Below are 23,477 nucleotides of genomic sequence, written 5' to 3' on the forward strand. Positions count from 1 at the left end.
ATGGTACAGACTAAACAGCTCTCTTCTTTCATTTGTTTGTACCTTAAAAACAGAAATGAAAAGTGTTGTAATGTCACTATCTTTTTGGTAGGCTCTGATGCCAAGATATCAGACATCACTGGATCATATTTTGAGTATGTGAAATAGTGCACAAGTCCTGCTTAACTTCTTAGTTAATTGTATTCAAAAATGTAGTGCATTGCATAGTACTTGCCATGAGACCTTTCCCAAATCTGTTTCCCTCTGATGTCCTGGTTTCAATTTCAAACCCTTTTCTTGTCTTGAAAGTTTATAACGGGTGTAAGACTGCCTTCTATTATGTGGATGTGCTTACCAGCAAGGGAAATCTCAATACTAGTGCACTCCAAATAAATATTACTCATTCTGCAGCTGTTCTCTGAATATTAAGAGCAACAAATATTTAATGTGTTTAGCTGGATTTTTTTTTTTTGACAACTAGCTTTTTGCTAGAAGTCTTTCCATATAAAGTATTTTAAGAGAAAGCATACAGATAATTAAGGGAGAGAGAAAAGTAAATAAAAATACTAAAATGGATACAATGGAATTAACAACAAACGGGGATCTACTGGGAAGGACCTCCAAGTACACGGTTGAGCTTCTTGTTTCATACTGGTTAGATCTATGGCACAAGGATTTCAGTAAAACACTTTCTTGCTGTAAAAGTGGGTTTCGAATTTTTTAAGTGTGACTAGCTCATATAACATAACGTGAACAGTTATGAGAATAATTAAAGCAAATCACTAAGTTATCTTCCTCCATGCCCAGAAAAGTTTTGTACAGTTACAAGATTAAAAAGCACAAAATTCCTGTGAGTGTAAGACCTAATAAAAATGGAAGAATACATCCAAACCCACAGCTCTTACTTCAGGCAAACTCCCACTGGTGTTGGCACCTCATGTGATGCAGAGAAGAGTGCAGACACTTCAAACAAAATTGCCTGGAAAGGTTTGATTCACTCTCACTTGATTAATTGAATGAGTATATTATAAGTCAGTCTTGCAGCTCTCGCTTTTCTCGGGAATGGAAACATACCAGAAAAAAAAAGAGGTAACTTGAGGTCCTCAGTAAACTTTAGATCACCAAGCACAATGTTATGGCTCAGGCCTCCAAAAAACTACTGGCTTTCACTAGAATCCTTTGTTAAAATCAAGGTCCTGCTTTTAAAGACTTGATATAGCCTTGTAGTCTACAGGGTTGTGTCAAATACCAGACCTCTTGTCAGAAAGTCAACTTGAAATGGGCATATTTCTTCGCATTTCAGTCTGAAAGAGGGAAAACAAAACAAACCAGAAAAGTTCTAACCGAGCACTCAGGATAGGTGATGTTCATTGGATTTGAAAAAGATGCATTTGTATGGGCAAGGAAGGGAATAATTTTCTCTCCAGATAAACACAGCTATGGAGTTAGGATAAGAGAGCTGGTTTAGAAAAAGAGAAAGGAATCAGTGCTAGTGATGTAAGAACAGAACGTTCATATCCTTTAGCAAAGTAAAGCTGCTAAACAAATCTACTTTTGTCCAAGCTTTTTAAATCCCCAGAAACCAAAGCTGAAGGGTCTTTTATTTTTTGTGGATAGGGACAGCTGAGAGAAGCATTATTCAGCTGCTTGTGGCAGCATTTAGTAAGGCAGCAACAGAAGCAATGATGCAGCACTGGCCCTTTCAAAGACAAGCATTGAGTGGAGCAGCAGATCTGAGCTGGTGAAATAGGGGCAGGCCTGTGGGTTATAGGTGAGAGGGGATTTGTGGCAAGGGTGGGAAAGTGATGAAAGGGAGGGTAGTGGCTTTACAGTAGAGCTGTAGGAGAGAATACATATTAAGAAATGTTAGGAAGAAACTTGGAGCAATGGAGCATGAGCGAAAAACACGGACATCCTCTCATACACAAGTTTGATTCCTCATGACCACTTTCAAATGGCCAGCTCTTTCTGACCCCCATTTTTGCTGTCAAAAATAAGTCAATAAAAATAGTCAATAGAAAAGAAAAAGTCCATATATCAACTGTTAATCATTATGCTCTCACAAAATACTGAAAATAGGAAAGTTCCTGATCAGCTTAATACTGAGAGCTTATGAATACAAAGACAAGCAGAGTTTTCCTGGCATTTTGCACCCGGACAAAGTAATGCAAAGGAATACTTCTTAGTCTTTCACCATTCCCACCAACTCCTTTACCTAAATTAGTTGTACTGAGCAAAGAAATCACACTATAAATATAATTAGTTACTTGGAACCTGATCTAAAGCCTAATGAAATCAGCAGAAAGCTTACAGAGAGAATGAACTATAAAGAAAATATTAGTTTGATTGCTGTGGGCAAAACTACTTTCAGATCTAAGCAGAGCATTTAGCTATTTTATTCTGCAAGCAATGAGAAAATATCTTCTTGATTCTAAAACTAAAATAAGAGACCTAATTAATTCTAGAGCACCACAGTCACATACATTACTTCTTAGTATGTGGGAATCCAATAGTTTCTTTTTTTAAACAGTAATATTTAAAAATGCATTTAATTTAAATGGTTGTGGTTCCTCTTTTCAGTAAACGCATGTTCAGTAAACATACATTGTGTTTAAATATAATAAATACAGCTAAAATCATGCATCTGGGTCAATCCTCTGCATGTAATCAGGATTATGAAAATTTAGTTTTTCTTATCTTTTTCAATAAATGCTCTATGTACAGATGACTGGAAATTTATTCAGACATGGTCTTGGTTGTGTTCTTATTTTTTAACTCACCAGTTCTTTCTTCCCTGCAAATATGACTGGTTTCTTATTCTATCAGTTGCTCTGGTAGCTAAGGCAAGTGCCAAACCTTGGTTGCGGATTTCTGAGCTGTGCTGAAGTCCTTTCAGAAACAAAATTCTCATGCCAAGGCATTCTAAATGCAAGTTTTCTGCCCATTTTAATGACTTGCTCTTTTAGGTTTTGGTTCTGATTGCTGGCCACATGTAATTATAAGGGAAAAGGCCACAGACGGCCTTGAGAAGCCAAAATCCAAATAGACACAATAGAAGGGGGAAAGGTGACAGGAAAAGTTTTTCATTTAGTTTACACTTTCTCCAAGATTTCACTGTCACGAACCTCCCAGCCCTCTGAATGAGGTTCCTTCAGCTCCAGTTGTCAAAGCCCTCCTTCAACCACTGCCTTGCCCGTAGCTCCTCTCAGGCATTCCTTGGAGGCAACCCAAAGAGGCTCCACATCTTGGAGGAGATCCTGAAATCCAGGTATTCTGAAAAATCTGACAAATGGAAGGAGGCCCATCAGTCCAATGGCTCTGTACAAGTGTGGTGGGAAATAAATTGTCAGAGGCATAGGGAAATCCCTTTTGTTTCAAAAGTGCTTCTTCAAAGAAACAGACGTCCCCATGTCTCTTTGAGGAAGGCACTGTGTGGGAGGCTCTGTGGGCTCTCCTACAATGCCATGACTGAGAAGCCTGTCTTTAACTGGAGCTTAACTGAAAATGCACAGTCCACATAAAATGCAAAGGCACAAAGAGTAAATAAAGAAGTAGTCAATGCTAAGCAAAGTGTGGGCTGAGGAATTCTGCCTCCTAAGGAGGTGACAGTCAAATGAAGCTGGCTCATCATGTGTGTCAAAAGCAGCATCAGACAGGTAAATAGCAATTCTACACTTCCCTCCTACTCAAAAATTCCACTCTTAAAACACAGGGTATTTTAGGAAGCTTCCTGCTGACAGGCACATCCTGCCCAGAATTACATTTTAATAGTTCTTCTTTTAGACAAACATTTCACTTATACTCATACAGTCAACATGCTATTCCTATGCAGTCCCTAGGGAGGAGCAAGACATGCAAAACACAGAAAGGGTGGTAATGAAAAGAAATAATCATACTGCTTTCATTGATGAGTTTACAGATAATGCAGTAGACTATTTACTATAGTCTTGTTTTCTCTGGAGGGCAACTTCAAATCTCTTAGAACAGCTCTGTAGACACTGGTAGAAAATGGTATTTATTTTCAGTCCAGTGCAATGGAGGTTAGCACGCCATCTGGAATGAACACATGTCGTTCAGCAGTCCAGGATCTTGGAATTTTGGACAAAAATCTACAAAGTGCCCCAAAGCTATTCTCTGAGTAAAGGAGAACTTCCATACAAATTTAGATTTTGAACTAGCAATAACATCACTATATCATATTGCAACTAACGTTACACAGATAATGTTACAGGTTTTACTAGCTTTCCACAGCCTCTTCAGGAATTGGCAACACGATGCTTCTTGAAGGACCAGGGCACAATGATATTTTAATTTTCACAAACCCAAAAAGTACTACCTATCCATCAGGGAAAAAAATCACACTAGAAACTAAAGAAGTTGAATATGGCGTTGCAAGTGGCAACACTGATGTTTCTGAAGGAAATCCTACATATCCCTAGCAGTTTTTAAAGCATGAGGTTTTAAAAAGTCATTTGTCAGGTTTCTTTTTATTTGCCTTCAGTTTTTGATCAGATTAGACATACGGAAAAAAACATTGACACGTAAGTCAAGGAAAATGCCCCATTTCAGCATTTGCTAACAGTTCCTGGGTGAGAAGAGGCGTGTTCAGGGGGGGTTACAGTGTCTGCCAGCCTAGCTGGAGGAACAGTAATGACCGGTTGCATGAACAACAGACATGCTGTAGCACATTGGCGGGACCCAGCAACATGGCTTCTAAACCCCTTATTCTGTTCATACAATATTCCTCGCTCCTTTAGCTCCCATTCCACAAGGGCAAATTGGCCCAGCATCTTACTCCTTTTTCCACTAAAGATAATGTGTCTTGAAATGAACATTGTCTCTTAAAACCCAACAAATTAAATTGTCTTTCCTAAGCCAGCAGCAGGAGTAATGGAAAACATTTCTCAGAACTAGTTTATTTCTAAGAAAGTGTTGGACCTAATGATCTATTTTAGTTAATTGGTATGATTTATGGAGAACTGATAAGCACATAGTAAAAATGAGCTATGCAACTACCTGTCATGAGCCGAACATTTTACACAAAATTAAAAATTAAACACAAACAGACCAGCAATATAGTTTAAAAAAATAAATACAAATCTGCAGTTTCCAACAAAGGTGAAAATCAGAGTAAAGTGGCTAGAAATAACAGCTTGACAGTATGCGATTTAACTGCCAGCGTTTCTAAAATTTCATCCTACATAACATTTAGCAAGATCATCAAAATTTGCCTCTGAATTAATGCAGTATGGAAAAGCGTGATTAAGGAGCCAAGTGTGTAAGATCTCATGTACAGATGCAAGAGAACCAGTAAATTGTGACACATTAACTCAGTATAACTTCACTAACAATTGAAAAATCTAGTCTTGTTCTCAGCTGTAAAGACTTTTCTCAGACTTTTCCCTATTGTAGCACTACCAGCAAGAGAGAAAAAGGCCAGGCAGCACAAGGCTAAGGGTTAGAGAAAGGCTTGTCATTATGAAGAGGAACGGTGACTGAGTGGGACAGTTAAGATGGGAGCTGCACTCCTACAGATCACAGATAAATGTTACCTCTTTGTGAGTGTGTGTTCATGAGCTAAGAGGAAGGAAAACAAACCGTTTGGTGCAACAAAACAATTAAATTTTATCATCTCGTATGTCCAAGCGTAAGTACTGGCAGTGAAGCACCAAGCAGCCTTTCTCCTTCACCCTGGCTGACCTAGTCCTTCAATGACTGCTATAGGACAACCTCACCTATCTGTGACTCAATCAGTGGGCTCTAGATCAAAACCACCCCGGACTACACAGGATCTGACTTGGTGATATATAGTTAAACCGAGTGATAGGTAAGTTCTTGCAAATGAAAATAAGAACTAGCAAAGTATCTTTTGGAGGCTCCTTGCCTGAAGAGATTGTCTTGTCTAACCACATATGTTGGAAGGAAAACTCCCCCCAGCACTCCCGTGTTGCAAAGCTAGTCCCCACAGCACAGGGATAGCCGAGAGCTATGGCATATCTGGCCATGTAGGCTCCCTCCGAGCCCACAGACGCCACTCATGTCTGAGGATCAAATCTACAAAGGGAATCCCAGACTTTCTTTACTTGCTGCTAATTAGCTTTTTTACTTGTTTTCTAGGTGTGTTATCTTTCCCCCTACCTTCTATTTTCTCTCCCCTTTCTTTCTTGCCCTTGTTCCCCTTTTGGTCTGTTACTGCCATGCTCCTATGAACTCATGCCATCCTTAGTTCCATCTAAGAAGGTTATACACCGACACCTTATGGCAGTTTCCTTCTCTATAGTCTTCCTAAACCACAAGGTTGTATGGATAAGGATAATCGTGATGCTCAGTAAGTTAGCTGGCCAGTTTATTTGCTGTTCAGTGCCCTTAGCTGATCTTTCTCAAGAAAGTTTATTTTGAATAATTAGCACTACTGTCTTGTTAGCACATACGTGGCGATATGGCAATTTTGGTATCACTGTCATTGTCACCTGTTTTCATATACTGCAATTCCTGCAATGAAAAGCCACAAAGAGCCATGGCTGTTCGTTCTCTCCTCACGGGGAGCACTGAACCGGCCACCCTGCTCATCAGCGTCGTGCCCGGGGCTGAAACCACAGCGGGGCCCCCAGCACCCCTGCACCTCAGGGCAGAGCCAACTTCGGAGCAGGAGCCGGTTTTGCACCTTTGCCATGGAAGGGCGCTCCTCGCTGTCGCTCGTGTCTGCGTGACCTCTCTGGCACCGGCACCGCTCTCGCTGCCCCGCGGCGACGGGTGCTTTTACCGCCGTGCCTCGCGACCGCGCTGGGCGCGTCTTCCCTCACAGACACCCCGCGCATCTACAGCCCGGCGCCCTGTGCCACGAGCACCGCTCACTAAAGGGGAACGAATCGCGGCTGCGTACCGCCCCGCGATGGGCCGCTTTCAGGGCCCTGCCTCGGTCTGCGGCCGTTCTCGTTCGGGGCCGCCCCCGCACCGAGCTTCCCCGCCCCTCCCCTCAGCGGGCTACCGCCACTGCCGTGGGCGGTGCAGGCACCCGCCGGCGGGAAGAGCGGCCGTTGGGGCGGGGCGAAGACGGCGGTGGGAGGGGCGGTGTGGCGCCAGGAGCGGCGCCCGTTGCCCCGGCGACGACGCCCGAGTCTCGCGCGGCCCGGAGGCTCTCGCGAGGCGCCGCCCGGTGCGGGCCGGGCGGAAGCGGCCGATGTGTTTACGAGCCGCTGAGGCGGGGACGCAGCAGCAGCGGCGCCGGCAGCCGGGCCGGGCGGTGGGGGCCGGCGGCACCGGGAGCGGCGAGCAGGCCGCCTCCGCGCCCATGTGCCCGCAGCCCCCGCCGTCCATGGAAGTGATGGAGGGGCCACTCAACCTGGTGAGCGCGCGGCCGCGGGGGGCAGGGGGGGTCGTCCTGTCAGCCGGTTCTGCCGCCGCTCTCGGCCCTCAGGCGGCGGCGAGCACCCGCGGCGGGAAGAGAGCGACACCCCTCCTCTCTTAGCGGTGGGTAATCGGACGGAGGAGCGCGCCTTGAACAGTAAATAGGGCTCTCTGCGCCCACCTCCAACACCTGTTGAGGGTTTGTGCCAGGCCCTGCCGCGGCGGCACCGCGCCCTGGCCTGCCCGGCGCCAGGGAGCGCGGCCGAGCGGCGGTCCCGGACTCGTAGCGGCTTCGCGGGGGCTGGCCGCAGCCCTGTCCGGCGGCTGAGAGGCGGGGGAAGCGATAGGCAGGAGCGCAGCGCTGCCCCGCTGCCGCCCGGGAGCTGCTGCAGGGCCCGCGGGTGGTGCGGCGGGAGCTGGGCTGCCTGGGCCCGGGAGCAGCCGACAGCTCTGCGGGAGAGGAAGCAACGGGTTTAGATTGCGGGGCGGGGGGTGTTACGTCTCGCCCAAGTTGCATGCGCAGGGGACAAGAGAAGGTCTGGAAGGAAACGTTTAGATGACACAGGCCGTATCTGTGTGAGTTTAGTTCGAGAGACTTATCAGGGCCTGCTACTGAATAGATGCTTCTTGTAATTTCAGAAGGTGAAATGCTTTAAAATCTTAAATGAGCAATTACTCTGCTAAACTGAATCTCTAAGGAACTTTGACTGAAACACAGATATCTGAAAAATGCATCTTCACAAAAGCTGATCAGATTTTAGACAGCCAAAGTTGATAGGTTTCTGTCACATAGAGAAGATGTAGAGTGAAGAACAGTTAATCCTCTGCTGCCTTGTGGGTTTTATCAAAGCTATATCTTGACTATGCCTCAGATGCAGTGATACACGGAGCATTCCCTTAGATAACTAGCTTTGGTCCAGCAGTCCAATTAGCCAGCAGCAGTGCACCAGGAATACAGCTGTAATGCTTCCAGGAATGAGTTTGATCCAGAAGTTGTTTAGTCATTGCCATGCAAACCTCAGAGACTCGTGTCAGTTTGGTTTTTAATCAAAGCTTATTTGCTTTGCATGGACAAACCCTTGCCTACTCCATACAGAGTCAGTCAGGTACTTCTGGATTGCTCTCTGTAGTTTCAGAAAGCCTTGCAAAATTGGCACTGCAGACTGCCCACAGAAATAGGGCTGACAGCGTAGCAGGAAGATGGTCTGTTTAGATCTGAACCGATGGTGTAGAACCACTCTGGGTACATCTGCATCATGCTGTCTCAGGCTTTTTAATCTGTGTCCTGGAAGCCTGATTGAAATAAGAAACAACAGGAAATAGAAAGCTCTTGTCACTTGTTGATGTGATGGGTTTAAAGTCAAACAAACTTGTGGGAGGAATAAACTATAGCTATTTCACAGACACTATAAAAACCCTTTTAAAAGTAAATCCAGTGCATGAACTTTTAAGGAGAGAATGATAATTGAATATTCACTAGTAAATGGATGAAAGTAGGAACTTTGTGGCAGTGCAGATATCACCAGTTAGTAGTGTTTCTTACTGAGACCATTTACTAAGGATTGTAGGAGTGATGGGAATAGGACTAACCTCTGACCACGATAGGAACGTGCAGGTACCATACTTGTCTAGCACCAGGCTAACAATAAGGTCAAGATGCTTCTGCATAACAGGTGCTACCAGAAAAAAGTTGCTGTATGTAGTCTTGTACAGAAAGCTATGAAGTTGCTGGCACATGTGTTCCTACCCCCTTTGAAGGAGTATCCTGAAATAGAAAAATCTTTTCTTGAAACTGCTGCACGCAATATAGTCATGGATCATCTTGCATAGAAAAATGATGTGTCTCTTCAGGTTGTGTCAAGCACTGTGAAAACTCTTAATGACAAGAGCTTGAATGGGTACAGTACCAGGGTCAGAACGTGCCTACATTTTTACAAGGACATGAGCAGGAGTAATTAGAGTTTTGCCAAGCTCTTCTATTCACAGTCCCTCTCTGCAGATGAGTTTCAGATTTGCAACAACATTCAGGGAAAGTGCCAACCTCCAGTATAGGAATGTTCATTTAAGTTTTTGATATTATTAAGTGTCATGTGTTTCACTTGCTTCTCCTATAAATCTCTTCTCTTACCTGTGGATTTGAAAAGCACAACCTTTTCCGAAGCTGCCAAATCATCGGAAAGGAGGGGGAAAGAAAACCCCAACTAACCAAAAAAACCCTTAAACTACAGAGTGGGTTTGGATACACTAATCATTAGGCTTATTTACCAGCTATCAATGACTCCAGTACAAGACATTTTCCTCCTTTCACTATACCATGGCTTGATAATTTTTGTGAAATTGATTTTTCTTTAGTTAAGGCTTTTTGTTAGAATTTGCTCTTGCTTTGAATCTTGCTCTGTCCCCTAAAACTTGTTCATTAGTTGTGTTTGAGCATCTAGGCTCAGTTACTGGAAAGCACGGATACTGTCCTGATTTTCCTGGGGAGCTGATCTGATACCCCCCCCAATCCTTAGTAGTTTTGCAGTATCCTAATTCTCCATTTCTCTGTCAACATGTGGCACACCAACTGCACTTAATCACTTGTATTGGTGGCTTTCGGTTTCAGTTATTGTTTATATGTTTGACTATTTGCCATGCCTTGTTGTATTCTGCTGACTTCTGTTACATTCTTTTTCTACCTTCTGAAGATACATTTCCCTCAAATAATATTTTATCTTTATGTTTCTGAAATTTAATTATACTTTAGTTTTCCTAATTCACTGATTTACTTCTGTAGATGGCACTAGACAAATACTAATTTGCTTTTCAGATCCATTTTTAAAGCAAACAAACCAACCCTGTAACTGCAGTGTTTTTTGTTTAATGGAAGTTTTAATCATTGACCTCCAGGTTTAATGACTTCCGTGAGAAATGGACCAATCTTTTTAGAATATGGGCTTTAGTTCTTCAGTATTCATTGTGATACTTCATTTAGGAATAAATTGAAAATTCTTCCAAAATCCATGGCCATAGTCTGAGTTGTTAGTGCAATGGGAAAGCGTTTTGGGGCAGCTCTAATACTTGAGCATTCATTTTGTCTTTTCCTCTTGCCCTGTTCCCTCCTTCCTTCTCCTCCCTTAGTGTACTGTATGCCTTGCAGATGTGAAACATCATTCAGTTTTGAAACAATGGGTTAAAGCCCTGTTCCTTATGCTTCTACTAATAAGAAAGGCAGTTCTTCAACCCTACCAAAAAAATACTTAGGTTGTATTGTGGAACTTAAAAATGGTATGGACTAAGGGCAGTCTCTGCACCTGTAGGCAATCGTATAGCAGATGTCTAGTCCAGCTGAACACTGTTTCACACATAATCCAGTGCCATAAACTAAGACATCTCAACATCCTTTAACAGATTAAAACTTACTGCAAAAGCATGAAGATAAGTCCTATAAGAAAAGATGCTCTGTAAAAAAAAAAAAAAAAACAAACCCAAAAAACCCCACACAACAAAAAACCACCAACAACCAAAAAACCCCAAACAAACAAACAAAAAACCCACCAAACCACAGCTAAGAGCTTCTCTGTGCTACCTACTGTAGGGGCAATTCCTACTGCCGTCTGGTTTAGGCAAAGAATTCTGATCTCGCATCCAGCAATAATTTTAACCCTCGGTATAAAGTAAAAAGCACAACAGCACACTGCTGATTATCAGAAGCTTGGAAATAACACAGTAAAAATATGAGGCAAATAGTACCAACCTTAAGAAGCATTTAAAAAGGAAATTTACTTGTTGAACGGAGTCCAACACCTAGGACTTCATAACTCTGCAGATTCTACTTTAATTCCTCAGTATGTTCCTGTAGAATATTTGCTAAGGAGCCATACTGCCTCTACCTTGAATTCTTCTTACAAGGTAATAGTACTTTATATGGTTTGTAATAAAATACAGTCCAAAATCTTGCCTATGAGTTTCTTTAAGTATAAGGGACCTGGCTTGAAGAGCTGTTGTTTTGATGAAAAATAAAAACCATGGACCAGTGCCTGGAGTGAGAATAACACACCAAAATGTATATTGCAGAAATCTCATATCATGGAAGCTTGTATTAGTGCTGTAAGCCATTGGTAGCAACCATTCCAGTGCAAGCCAATCAATGGTCTACTTTAAGAAATGGTTTAGAAATGAGGTGAACACTACATCCACACGAGGGCAAAATAACAAGCAGAATAAGTATGCAGTATGGAAGAGTAAGAGGAGAAAATAGAAAGTGTCTATGAAAGTTTACCAGAGACCAAAGGATTTAAACCACATGGACCAATGTGTTTGAGACTTAATGGCAGCCTGCACCTCTATTATTTTGATTGGAAAACCAGTAATATTACATTAATCTACAGAAACATCCATTGAATCGTTTGTTGGGTTTTTTTAATAAAGCTTAACCTGCTATACTTGCCCTTCCAATCTAAAATGAAAAAGAGGCAGATGCACTCAATTCTGAGCTCAAACTAGAGAAAACAAGCTTGTAGGTAATGAAAGTGGAAGTATCATTATATAGACTTGCCTAACAGAAAGTCTGTTTCTACCAGTGGTGGAAGTCTTGGTTTTCCCAGTAGCAACTTCGTCTGTATGGGGCCATTCATTTCAGCTGAGGGAAATGCGAGATGTGAACCCACAGAGGCAGCAGTGTATCTGTCTCAGTAAAGTGACTGGAGGTGCTGAGGTTATTCATCAGATGCTCATCTGAACTGCCAGATCAGTGATACCCTCCTTAGAAAAGCTCAACAATGTTGTATTCAGTTGTATAACCGCTATTAAAGCGCAACACAAAACTGTTCTATGTTGCACATGTAACAACTTGCAGTAGCTCCCAGTCAAGAATAAAATTAGCTGAACCTGCAGGTGGTTGACAGAAGCATTATGTCCTCACTGGTATCTACGCTGTTTGGGTGCCTACCAGCAGTGCCTTTCTGCTGCGTCATGCTGTCATTACATGCGTATTGTTGAGCCATGCAGTTCAGCTCTGAGTAAGTGTGCCTGGCAGTTTAAAGGCCCAAATGAAGCCGTCTCATAGAGGCCTGGGGAGGCAGCAGACTGAAGTCATGGCTGAAGCCTTTCTGCCCCACTTGTTTGAAATTGTTGCTCCTGGAGTAGTTTGTTTACTGGACCATTTGTTGTGATGATTCAGTTGTCCCTACTGAGGGGTGGCTCCATGGCTGTAACAGCTTGAGCCATGTGGTTTAGGGCTACACATAGGAGCCCAGATTGGTTTTGTTTATTATCAGGGCAGTGGAACTGTTCTCATTTAGCTTATTAGCTCCAGTTAGCAAGACTTTTGTAGTACCAGCTGCAGCACTATATACGGGGACAAGAAAAGCATTACCAAAGCAGCTGAGAACTGTAGGTATACATCATGGCTCTGGCAAGCAAGTTGAAGCATTTGGTACTTTTATCATAGTAAATGGATGAAAAGGAAGAGTGAGGCTGATTTGACTATGCAATAGGTAAAACACCTTAATGAAGTTGCAGGTAATCAGGGAACGAGCTACAGCTATGCCTGTATGGGGCTTTGAAGACTCCACCTAACCTGGTCAGCGTGAATGTGAGTTGGTTTCATTCCAGATCCAAGGTTTCATTTGCATGGTGAAGAACTCTGACTAACCATTTTATCTTGAATTTGCAATAGGGTGGGAACACACGCGTAGTCAATTAGAGCTATTCAGTGAATTAATATTAGTTAGCTAAACAACGGGTTGCTTGTCTGCCCATATATTTAAATTCTAATACTGTTGCTTACAAGCAAGTTGAACTTCAAGGTCTTTACAGTTCAATACAAAGTGAGTGAGGAGTCTGTTAATATTGAGAATACATGCTCATGAGAGTTTCACATACTTGTTTTACCTTATAGTCACACTAGCCTGTAATTTACAGTTGAGTCATTGTTCTGTCAACCTTGCTAAGTACAGGCTTTCAAAGACAGAAAATTGAACTAACATGTGGCTAGTGGTCTTGGTTGAGTAGCCACAATGAGTTCTGCCATTTTTTGTTTCTCCTTCAGTCAACTTTGTCTTTCTCTACAGATTACAAGGAGTATTTTTTAAGGGGGCTTACTTCTGTTGGTAAAGCTACACATTACCATTTCTTTAGGCTTAGTGGCAAACGTATTCCCATTATTTAGCGTAAGTTACAGCAGTTCTTTATTGTTTTCACTTTTAGTGTAACTGCCTGTAAATACAAGCATTTTCCATAGTCACCCTAAGTTTTATTCATCATGATTGCACATTTTTGTTTGGGGTATTTTTGTTGTTTCTTATTTTTTACAACAACAACAAAAAAAAAAAAAAAAAAAAAAAAAAAAAAAAGGATGGCCATAGTTTCTTCTTTGACCTCTCAGGTCAAGTTTTCCGCTTGTATTCTCCCTTCATTCCATTTTTCAATGCATATGCAGACATGTGCATTTAAACCTTTCTAAGTTTACTATTTCCTGATAAGAACAGGTTTAAAAGACTTCTGTAGGTGTAGCACTGACAGAGTGTTTGTGGGGTGAGGGTAACAAGGGTGCACCACCTCATCCCACCCTTTGTGGCCTGCTGCTATAGACATCCATGTGGAAGATACTTAATGCTCTTTTGTACAATATGGAAGCAATACAATGTACACTTTCTGACCCTTTCTTTCTCCAAAATATGTTCTCAGAACCACAGTCCTGTATCCTTAGGGAAACAAATCCCGAAATAGATCACTCGTCTCTTAAAAAAATACCTTCATCTTTGCTTTCAACAGTAAGAGAGCATAAGTATTGATCCTTTCTGGCAATGTAAGTGGTATCCACAGTCCATAGCATAAAATAGATGATGTTAGCAGCAAACCAGTGGTTTCACTTAAAACATTTACAAACTATTATATTAGACAACTTCTTTGCAGTTAGCTTTCCTCAGGCCCCATCATTTTAGCAGCTGGGTTTTCCTGCACTGTAATCTGTGCTTCATAATCATATTAAAATGCATCACTTTCTAGAGAGTCCCTTACAATGAATAAAGAAGGCTTTAAGCTTAATATCTTGAGCAAGGCTTTGTCCAATGAAGAGCTGTCCCCATTAGGGGAACAAAGGAAAACAAAACATACATAAGACTATCTGTCTCAGCTACAGGACTGTTGCAAATTACTGCCCTTAGGGGAGGGTGGTAGACTTACCCTATTTGAAAATGAGTAGTACTACATCTGCCTTTTAAAATAGTTTGATCGAGCAGGTTTTTTCTTGTTGTTCTGCTTTCTATAATAGCTAGGCATAAACTGGAATCATGGGAAAATCAGCTTCCCCCCAACCTAAGCTAGGATCATATGGTGGTAATCTTTTAGGCTGTAATGGTGAACTATCTCTAGAAAGAAAACTAGCATTTTTATTTTAATTTTTTAGTTTGAGGGAGTAGTAAAAGATCTGGCAAGTGAGCTATGGCTTCATTTCTCATGGCCTGCAGTCACATCATTGTCTAGTTTATATTGGGAAAAAAAAAAAAGTGTTAATTTTTGGGCTGCTAAAGAAAGCTCTAGACAAAGAGGAGACCTGTACTGCTGTTTTAGATTATTTTTCTGTTCTGTTGCTCAGAGATTACAGAGGCAACGATTTGGGCTAGTTGGGTGGAAAATCAAATAGGAGTATTTCCTTGGAGTAGCAGCATAAACTTACAAACACAGGTATCATCTCTTAACATCTCAGTTAAAAAAGTTTGAGGAAAGCAGTCTAGCTTACCTGCTTCTGTAGCTGATCCAGAGCAGTTCAAGTGACACAATAAGGCATACACAAACCCCTTAAGAAACAAATATGTCAGAGCAAAGTGAGGAAGTTTTTTAGTTTGGTCATCCTTCACTCACAGCTGCTTCCTCTTATGAGAGTCAAGGTGTTACACCTGTCCATTTGCCTACTGGGAATTCCCACTCATCTGGATTGGGAGTGACATCTGGAAGTAGTTGTCAACCTGTTTCCCCCATCAATTCCATAGCTTGTTAATAAATTATAATTATTCTTACACCACATCCCATATTTATTTCCAGCACTGCAACTGGAAGAGGAAAGAGAAATCAGATTTATAAAACCACTGCAGTTATGCAGCAGCTGTTTCTGTAATCATTACAGCAGCAGGACCAGTCAAAGCAGTCCTGCTTGAATCTATTGGGAACCAGCATAGCAGCCTCAGAGTTGCTGGTGTAAACACCTTCCTCTAGCATGACATCAGACCAGGGATAAACTCGAGAGCCATTTTTTTTCACTTTATGATATAGGACCAGTTCTTCCATTGCTGGTTTTATAATGGGATACAGGCTACTCTGAGTTGAAAACAGATTTTCTAACAATGGTTGAGTGCTGTGTAGCTAAGTGTAACTGAGCACCGAGAATAAACCAGCAGACTAGACAAGATGTAGAAGTGTGTACACGGCTATTAAGCATCCAAGTACTTCTGTTGCAGCTTCATCACTTGCTGCTAGGAAACAGCACCACTAATTTCTTCAAACTGCTAGTGATGAATAATCACCATGAAAATGGGAGAAATTTCCTGGTCCTTCCACAATCAACTAATTGAAACAAACACTCACAGGGTGAAATAAATGAGCAAATATTTCCTTGTCAGGCTGGCAGGAAAACATACAAAATGAGGAATTCCTCGCCTATGACTGACTACAAAACACCTAGCTTTTTCACACAAGGTTGTGCTGAGACTGATTTTTCTCTGCTGCAGTTTCTGTTGTTTCAACTGGGAAGTCGGTTGCTCTGCATCAGAGTAAGATGGCCTGACGTCTATATATTTTGATGTAACAGCAAGAAAGGCATTTTGACCTTGTAACCTGAGGATCCTAGCTTTTCTTTTTGCTAGCATCTCTGGACTCGTTTTCCTAATTTTTGTCACAGTCCAGCCCACCTTCTTCAAACTCCCTTCAGCTTCACTGGGAGTTAATTTAGAATGGAAATAATTTAATTGCGCAATTAAATGACAGCTGACTGTCCTCAGATGTTCTGCATGTGCTTAACTGATTTAAGTATGGTCATGCTCCAGTAGTTTAAAACATATGAAAACAACCTTTGGAAACAATCAGACCCAAATTCTTATATGTGGAAACTAATAAAGGGAACCAGGCCCCCGGCTTGTTGAATTGCTTTCTTAGCTTTTCTGTCTCAAGCTACCCTGTTCCCTTTTTCCTTGGTTTTTTAGACCTGCCCATGCAGTTTGCAGAAGCAGCTGTATCAATACTAATTTATTGAAAAATAGTTTTGCAAGGAGCTAGCTCAGGTGTTTTTATGACTGTGACATAGCTAATTTGTAACTGGATGAGCTGCCATGAATAACTGAGGAGATGGCTCTATATGAGCTGATACCATTTGTTCATTCCCATGGGAAATATGTTTATCTTTCTGGCGTGTGTCATTTGTAGGAGTCTGTAGGAAAAGGCCATAAAATAGATGATTTTCCAATAGAAAAACACTTCATTTTCTTAGATTATTTAACCTCAGGGCAGAAGAAAAAGGGAATGCTGACAGTGCTCTGAGAATTGAACGAAGGTTAGGAAGAATAACATAACCAATACATCTGTTGTGAAGAATCAAGGAGCTGTGTTTCGTTTTTTAAGAACACTCCATATTAGCATATGGAATCAGTTTTAGAAAAGCCAGATGCCTAACTACACTGAGGTAACTGCTAGGGATCGCTTAAGAACAGCTGTTGCCCAAAAGAGTCATTCTCTTCTGTGGTGTCAGAGCTGCTAAAATTCTGGTAAAAAATTGAACTTCCTGTAACATTGTAGGTGGTAAGTCAATGTGGAGAAATTGACCTGCATTTTGGAACTTATTTTTAAATGGATGGTAGTATAAGTATCATGTTAGTCCTGATAGAATCATGTTACTATCGTGTTTGGATTATCTGACCTTCGATGCTTCTATCAAGACTGGAGGAGACAGAGAAACGTGTAATTTGACAAGGGCTGTAGGGAACCAGCTGTTCTAACATCTTAGGGTATGGACAAATGCGCTCATTTTTATGTTGATCCTGGAACATGCTTAAAGTGAGTCAGTGACTTGTATTCACCAAACATCTGAAGTCTGATATGTTTAATGCCTTTATTCAGGTGAAGGGAGGGAAAAGAGAATTCATATGGGTCAGAGACAGAATTACAGAGGCAGGTTTCAGGCTTTCAGCTCTGTTTCCCCTGCAGGTTCAGCCAGTATGGATTTCATAAAGGCTTTCTTGAGAAGCAGTAATCTTAAATGCTTTCTTCAGACTCAGAAGTGTCTTGTGTGGTTTCACAGTCAGTGCCCGGTACCTGACGTCTGTTTACTTCAAACTCAACATGTAGTAAGGCAGTCATGAATAGTCTGTGTTACTGACAGTCTTGCCAGCTAGTGATTGTAGCCTTTCATATGACACAGCTCATCTTGGAGGAAGGACCATAAAATTTGTATCTTGTAGTAATAACAAAAAGACACGCTTTCATGTATGTTGCAGTGCTCATTATGCAGTAGTGTTTCTTACTGAGCACATGCAAATACTTGCATCAGTTGCTTGCTTTCAGCAATGTCCTCAGTCTGCCATAGTGGTTTACACTAGTGGCTTACAAATACTAGAGTAGACTTAACTGTTGTAGAGCAGCAACGTGACTGATATCTTTAACTATGGCTGTGCTGCTTCCATTAATTGGTGTAAGCTGCAAACAAAACACCAAAGGTCTCTTGCAGTTCTTTCACCCAAGAGGCAAACCTTCTTGGGCATGGGGCAGCAGGAAATGTCAAATCGGCTGTAAGCTGTAACATAATTCAAATATCTTGCATTCTGCCAGGTAAATTGATCCTAAATACTTAAAGCTTCTCATAACTTCTTATGGCCTACTGGTCTTTCTACACGACTACAGTAAATGTGTGCCTACAAAGGAGAACATGTACTTTCTGAGGAACAGCTTCAAAAGGATTGTGTTGTGTACACACCATCTTTGCTGCATTAACAAACTTCAGTTCTTACCTATACAGTACAGATCCTTGCAAGGTAGTGTTAAAGAAGAAATCAAATTATAAAGCCTGAGACTTGGAATCAGTACAGGTTTCTTAGATGTACTGATTACTTTTAAAACAGGTATAGCTATTTGATGGTTAATCCTCATTGATATAATGCTCTTTTTATTTTAAGGCTCACCAGCAGAGCAGAAAAGCAGACCGTTTGTTGGCAGCAGGGAAATATGAAGAAGCAATTTCTTGTCACAAAAAAGCTGCTGGTGAGTAGGTATTTCTCACATTCCAGCTCTTAAAATCAATTTCTAGATTCACATGCTCCATGTAAGTAGAATGTCTAGTTACTTGCAAAATTCTTATTCTTAAAATGCAAATTTATTTTTCAGTCCAGATCAAGCACCCTTTTGGAAGCTCTTTTTCTAGTGTGAGGAGCTAAAATCAGATGTCTTCAAAGTTGTTTTGGTTGGGGGTGGTTATCACTGTGAAGGCAGTTCTTGACTCAAGATGAAGCCAACACCTTGTGTCAAGCACAAACTGCAGTTGGGGACCTGCTGCAAGCCAGTTTCACTTCACGCTTTATATTTTCTTCAGTGCTTTCGTAGCTGAAGTCACCTGCTTTCTCTGCTGGTGAAGGAAATACTTAGACAAATGTTTGCTTACTTCCCTTTCGTAGCATCTGAATCAAGACAGCTAAGAAAAGGTGATGAGCTCAGCTTTCCCAGAACTCAAGCAAAACAGCAGATTGTATGGCAGGCCTTGATGTTGCGATGGACAGCCTCTCCTAATTGAGACTTCATGCATTTACCTGTCCATTTCACTAGTCATGCTTAATTATTTGTGTTGGAGTCCATCAGCTGTCTGACGGTGCAGCGACTGCTTGGCAGAAGAAGAAAGAGGAGGCCTTAGTTGGTGCAAGAAGTAGGACATTTCCAGTGACAGGGCTTGTGTGGAGACAAAATAAGTGGCGACTCTGAACATCGTAACCTAGATACTGGGCATTCTCACTTTCCATTCATAAATACTAGAAAACCCCATGAAATGAGAAACTGACAGTTTGTTTGGTATTTATGAATACTCAGAGCAATGAGGGATAGCATTTACATTCTAATATGCAGACTTCTCTTTTTGGCTTCCTTCACTCCATATACCAAGACAAAACCCAGAAACACATTGTATGTTTCTTGCTTTTGTCTGATGATTCTGTGCCATTATCTTACATCCTTCCAAATTTGGTTAAGAATTTCTTGTACCTTGTCATTTTCAGCACTAGCAAGATATGCTCAAAGTTTAAAGTGCTGCTCTGACTCTAAGCCAGCATGTTTTCTGTTTTGGAGGGGAAGCTGATGAAAAAAGGGGGGAACTACAGACTATACCTCTTTGTCAAGAATATAATTAAAGCATGACTTTGTAATACTGGTGTGCCATGAGCAAGAGGATTTTACTTACCACACTTTGTCTTAAAACACCTGTGTGTTAAAAGTCTGGTCCTTAGCTGCGTTTCTTCCCTTCACGGGAAAGTTTTTCTTCTGGGACTTTCTGGAAATGGCTGCTGTCCTCCTCTGAAAAACAAACTGGAACAACCTGAGCCAACGGGTTGCTATGGGAAGGGTGTAGCATGTATTACATGATCTTACAGTAATTTTTTCAGACTTCTGAAAGACAGCAGGTGTTTCCAGCCACTGTAACTTGGTAAATACTTTGCTTCTGGACTGCTGCTTTTATGTGGGGATTCAGAATACAGAAGGTCTGAAGCATTTTCTTAGCTTTTATGGAAACGTTCAGGTCTTGTAACCCTGTCCTAAGTGTTTATCAATTTTCTCTTCTGCAGCATACCTTACAGATGCTATGAAGCTGACCCAGTCAGAGCAGGTGAGTCCAAAGTGGAGCAGATGCCAGAATCAGCCATAGCTCTCTTGTGTGCCTGTGTGTCATACTGTGCCCTAACTGATCATATCCCTCTTGAACATTAGCCTCTGCATAGGTTTCTGAATCCATGGCAGCTGCACCAGGAGTTTTAGAAGTGCAGTGATGCTAGTCTTGCTTGAGAGTTTTTCCAAGTTTATGTGGAGCAGGGACAAGAGAACTACTAACGATCCAAGGGTTCTGCCACACTTGTTACTAGTCTGCAAGGCATCTTCAAGTAGGTGATAAAACTACTTTCATATTTAACTTTTGCTGTGAGGCACTTAGACTATTTTGCTGAGACACAAAGCTGAGCATCTCATCTACAGTCTGTAGTTTTGGTTTTATTCATCCCGGCTAAGGGATCTCCAGAACAACAGCCTACACCTTTCCTTATTCATTGCACAAATCTATCTGTGAATGTAATAGTGTAGTCTGCTCAGCACTTTTATAGCAGCAGGCTTTGAGTTTAGACGATATTATCAAAGCAAATAACCCTTGGGGATCGGACATGTGTCTTTCCTCCAAAGGGTCATTCATGTAGAAAAATGGTAGCATCTTACCCAGGTGGTTCCTGTGAGTTATTAACCACCATGCCACCCGCTTCATTAAATATGGCTGAATCATTTCGGACAATACCTGGCCTTGGAGCACTTTTCTGCTTAGTGTTGGGTGTTATTAATACAATGTCTACACAGGTACCATCACAGAAGCGTACAAGTAGTTTGTATTATTTACCTGAAGTGTGGCTGTGCATACCAAGTGAATCTCTTTCTTCTTGGTGTTGGTCATGGGTCAGTTGAACCCCTAGTGCCTCTGCTCAGAGGTATCGTAGCCTGGTCAGTGACTTAAAAAAAACAACAAACAAAATGACCAAATGTTAACTCGCTCCTTCACAATACCAGTAGTTATGCTAAATTTGGGTGACATATCTGAATCTGTTGCATTGTACGAGCAGAGAGCACTGAGTTTGGATTTAGTATCTGAACAACAAAAGCTCCTTCCCCTCCCTCAGGCGTGCTCTGGTGCTGTTTATGTAAATATTTACAGGCCAGTAACTTTCTGTGCCTGAATATTCAGGTGGGATTGTTTAATTGTTTAATCTTGTTCTTCCTCAGGCTCAGCTATCACTGGAACTACAAAGGGATAGTCACATGAAACAGTTACTGCTCATCCAGGAGAGGTGGAAAAGGGCAAAGAGGGAGGAAAAGCTGAAAGCCCAGCAGAACGCTGACAAGGAAATAGCTGCACATCTTCAGACTTCTTATAAGCCATCTGCTGAAGACTCTGATGATCAAAATGTGTTGGTTCCTGTCACTCAGAAATATAGCCCTTCCACAGAGAAACTTCCACAGGATATTCAGGGGGTCTTTGACAGGGACCCGGATACACTATTATTTCTGCTTCAGAAAAAAAAGGAGCCGGTGGAAGCATGTATTGGGAGTAAAGCTCCAAAAGATGACAAAACAATAATAGAAGAGCAGGCAACCAAAATTGCAGATTTGAAACGGCACATAGAATTTCTTGTGGCTGAAAATGAGAGATTAAGGAGAGAGAATAAGCAATTAAAAGCAGAAAGAGCTAGACTCCAAAAATCTCCAATAGACAAGGAGCTGGATGTAGATGCTGACTTTGTCGAGAAGTCAGAGTTGTGGGGTCTGCAGCAACACTCAGAAACTACTTCTTCAGCTGCAACTTGGCAGAAGTTTGCAACAACTGCTGGGAAGGCAAAGGACATTCCAATACCCAACCTCCCCCCCCTGGACATCCCGTCCCCTGAGCTCCCTCTGCTGGAACTCTCTGAAGATATACTGAAAGGACTGATGAATAGTTAAAAACCAGGAAAAGTGCTCAGTGTAGTTACCCAAACTTAAGAAAAGGGAAAACCACCAGGACAATGGTGATCTGAGGGCAGGAACATCTAACACAATCCTACTGTTGGAGAAAAGGCATTAAAGCAACTTTGTTACTGTGAAATACACATCATATCTGATCTACTTCGTAAAAGTTAAAGGTACCATAATCGGTCTGAGATGGCAAGCTCTTTAGTCTTTCTCCCAATGTTTCGAACCAAATGACTGCCTGGAGAATGTTTCAAGTAACACAGTCCTTCAGGGTTTTAAAGTATGCTATATGTAGTAGTTACCTATAATGCCATAAATGACGGTGCAGAACCTAACTGTTATGGTTGCCAGTTGGCTGCCACTTCATATTGAAAAATGCTTTCTAGCATGATTTTAAACTGTGCATTTCATTATGCATAACTTTATTAATTCAGATACAGTGCAATTTATACACCTCCTAGATGGATTTATGTGCCACGCTGTATGTTCCTGACCACGTTAACCTCAAGTCAGGAGAGATTTTAATTTCCATTCTATGAAGGAACCAACTTAGTAGTTCTGTTGACGAGTTTTTTTGGGTTATCTGTTTACATAACTAATCAGGGTGTATTGAATCTAGCTATTGGTTTCTGTATAAAGTGACATGGTTTAAAAAAGAAAAATCTATGCTTAAGGAAAAATACCCTTTTTGTTTTCAGTGATGCATGAATGGAAGTAATTCGAGTTGGCAGTATTTGATTGAAAAAGAAATTGTTTACAGCTTAACCTGATTCAAAAAGGATATGAAAATAAAAACCAAGGTGTTTTGACACTAAACGTGTGTTAAATCTCTACAAATGTTGCCGAGCATAAACCCCAAGGTTTATACTAACAGCGTTAGTATGCATGTACAGCTGAACTTCTGTGTTCATCATCCAGCAAATATGGGAAAGCTGGGATGAATTCAGAGGGCCTTGCCTGTACGTGAAGTGACTTGGCTCGTAGCTGGCTTCCAACACCTCCAGAGCACTGAAGTGTCAGAGGAAGCAGCAGCATGGTTCTGCTTGGGGACAGGCTCCGAACCCCGCCGCAGGAGCTGCCCACACCCATTCAGGGTTTGGTTTCTGAGACGGGCGGTGCAGCCCTCCTCACACTCAGCCCCTTTCAGCATGGGGCACCTGGTGCCCTGCCCTGGCGGGTTACCTGAACCCGGGCTTTCCCCCTGGCACCGTGTTGCAACGTGTAGCAGAGGCATTAGTTAACTTTAGCTGTTACTGATTAATGAAAAGTGTTAATGTTGCAAGCTACCCCATTTTAAGTTATTCTTGTGCTGTTACAAGCTAAGCTTGCTTTCTGAGGGTACATTTTTCTTCCAGAACAGACTCAGAAGTGCAGCAAGAACACCTTACTGATGTGCAAATTCTCCCCTTACCTCTGTATACCTGGTGCCTCTTGCGTTTACT

The 23,477-nt window shown here is 41.8% G+C and overlaps 1 protein-coding gene across 1 annotated transcript; it reads left to right on the forward strand.

The window, feature by feature from the left end:
• Positions 1-7,270: 7,270 nt before the first annotated feature.
• Positions 7,271-22,850, forward strand: NRBF2 (nuclear receptor binding factor 2). The gene is made up of 4 exons (XM_086466943.1): positions 7,271-7,324; positions 18,468-18,552; positions 20,118-20,158; positions 21,310-22,850. The coding sequence occupies exons 1-4, from the start codon at positions 7,271-7,273 to the stop codon at positions 22,024-22,026; spliced, it is 897 nt and encodes a 298-aa protein (XP_086323069.1). The 3' UTR covers positions 22,027-22,850.
• The last annotated feature ends 627 nt before the right edge of the window (positions 22,851-23,477 follow it).

Source organism: Leptosomus discolor, chromosome 6 (assembly GCF_034619465.1).
Source record: "Leptosomus discolor isolate bLepDis1 chromosome 6, bLepDis1.hap2, whole genome shotgun sequence".
Classification (NCBI taxonomy): domain Eukaryota; kingdom Metazoa; phylum Chordata; class Aves; order Leptosomiformes; family Leptosomidae; genus Leptosomus; species Leptosomus discolor.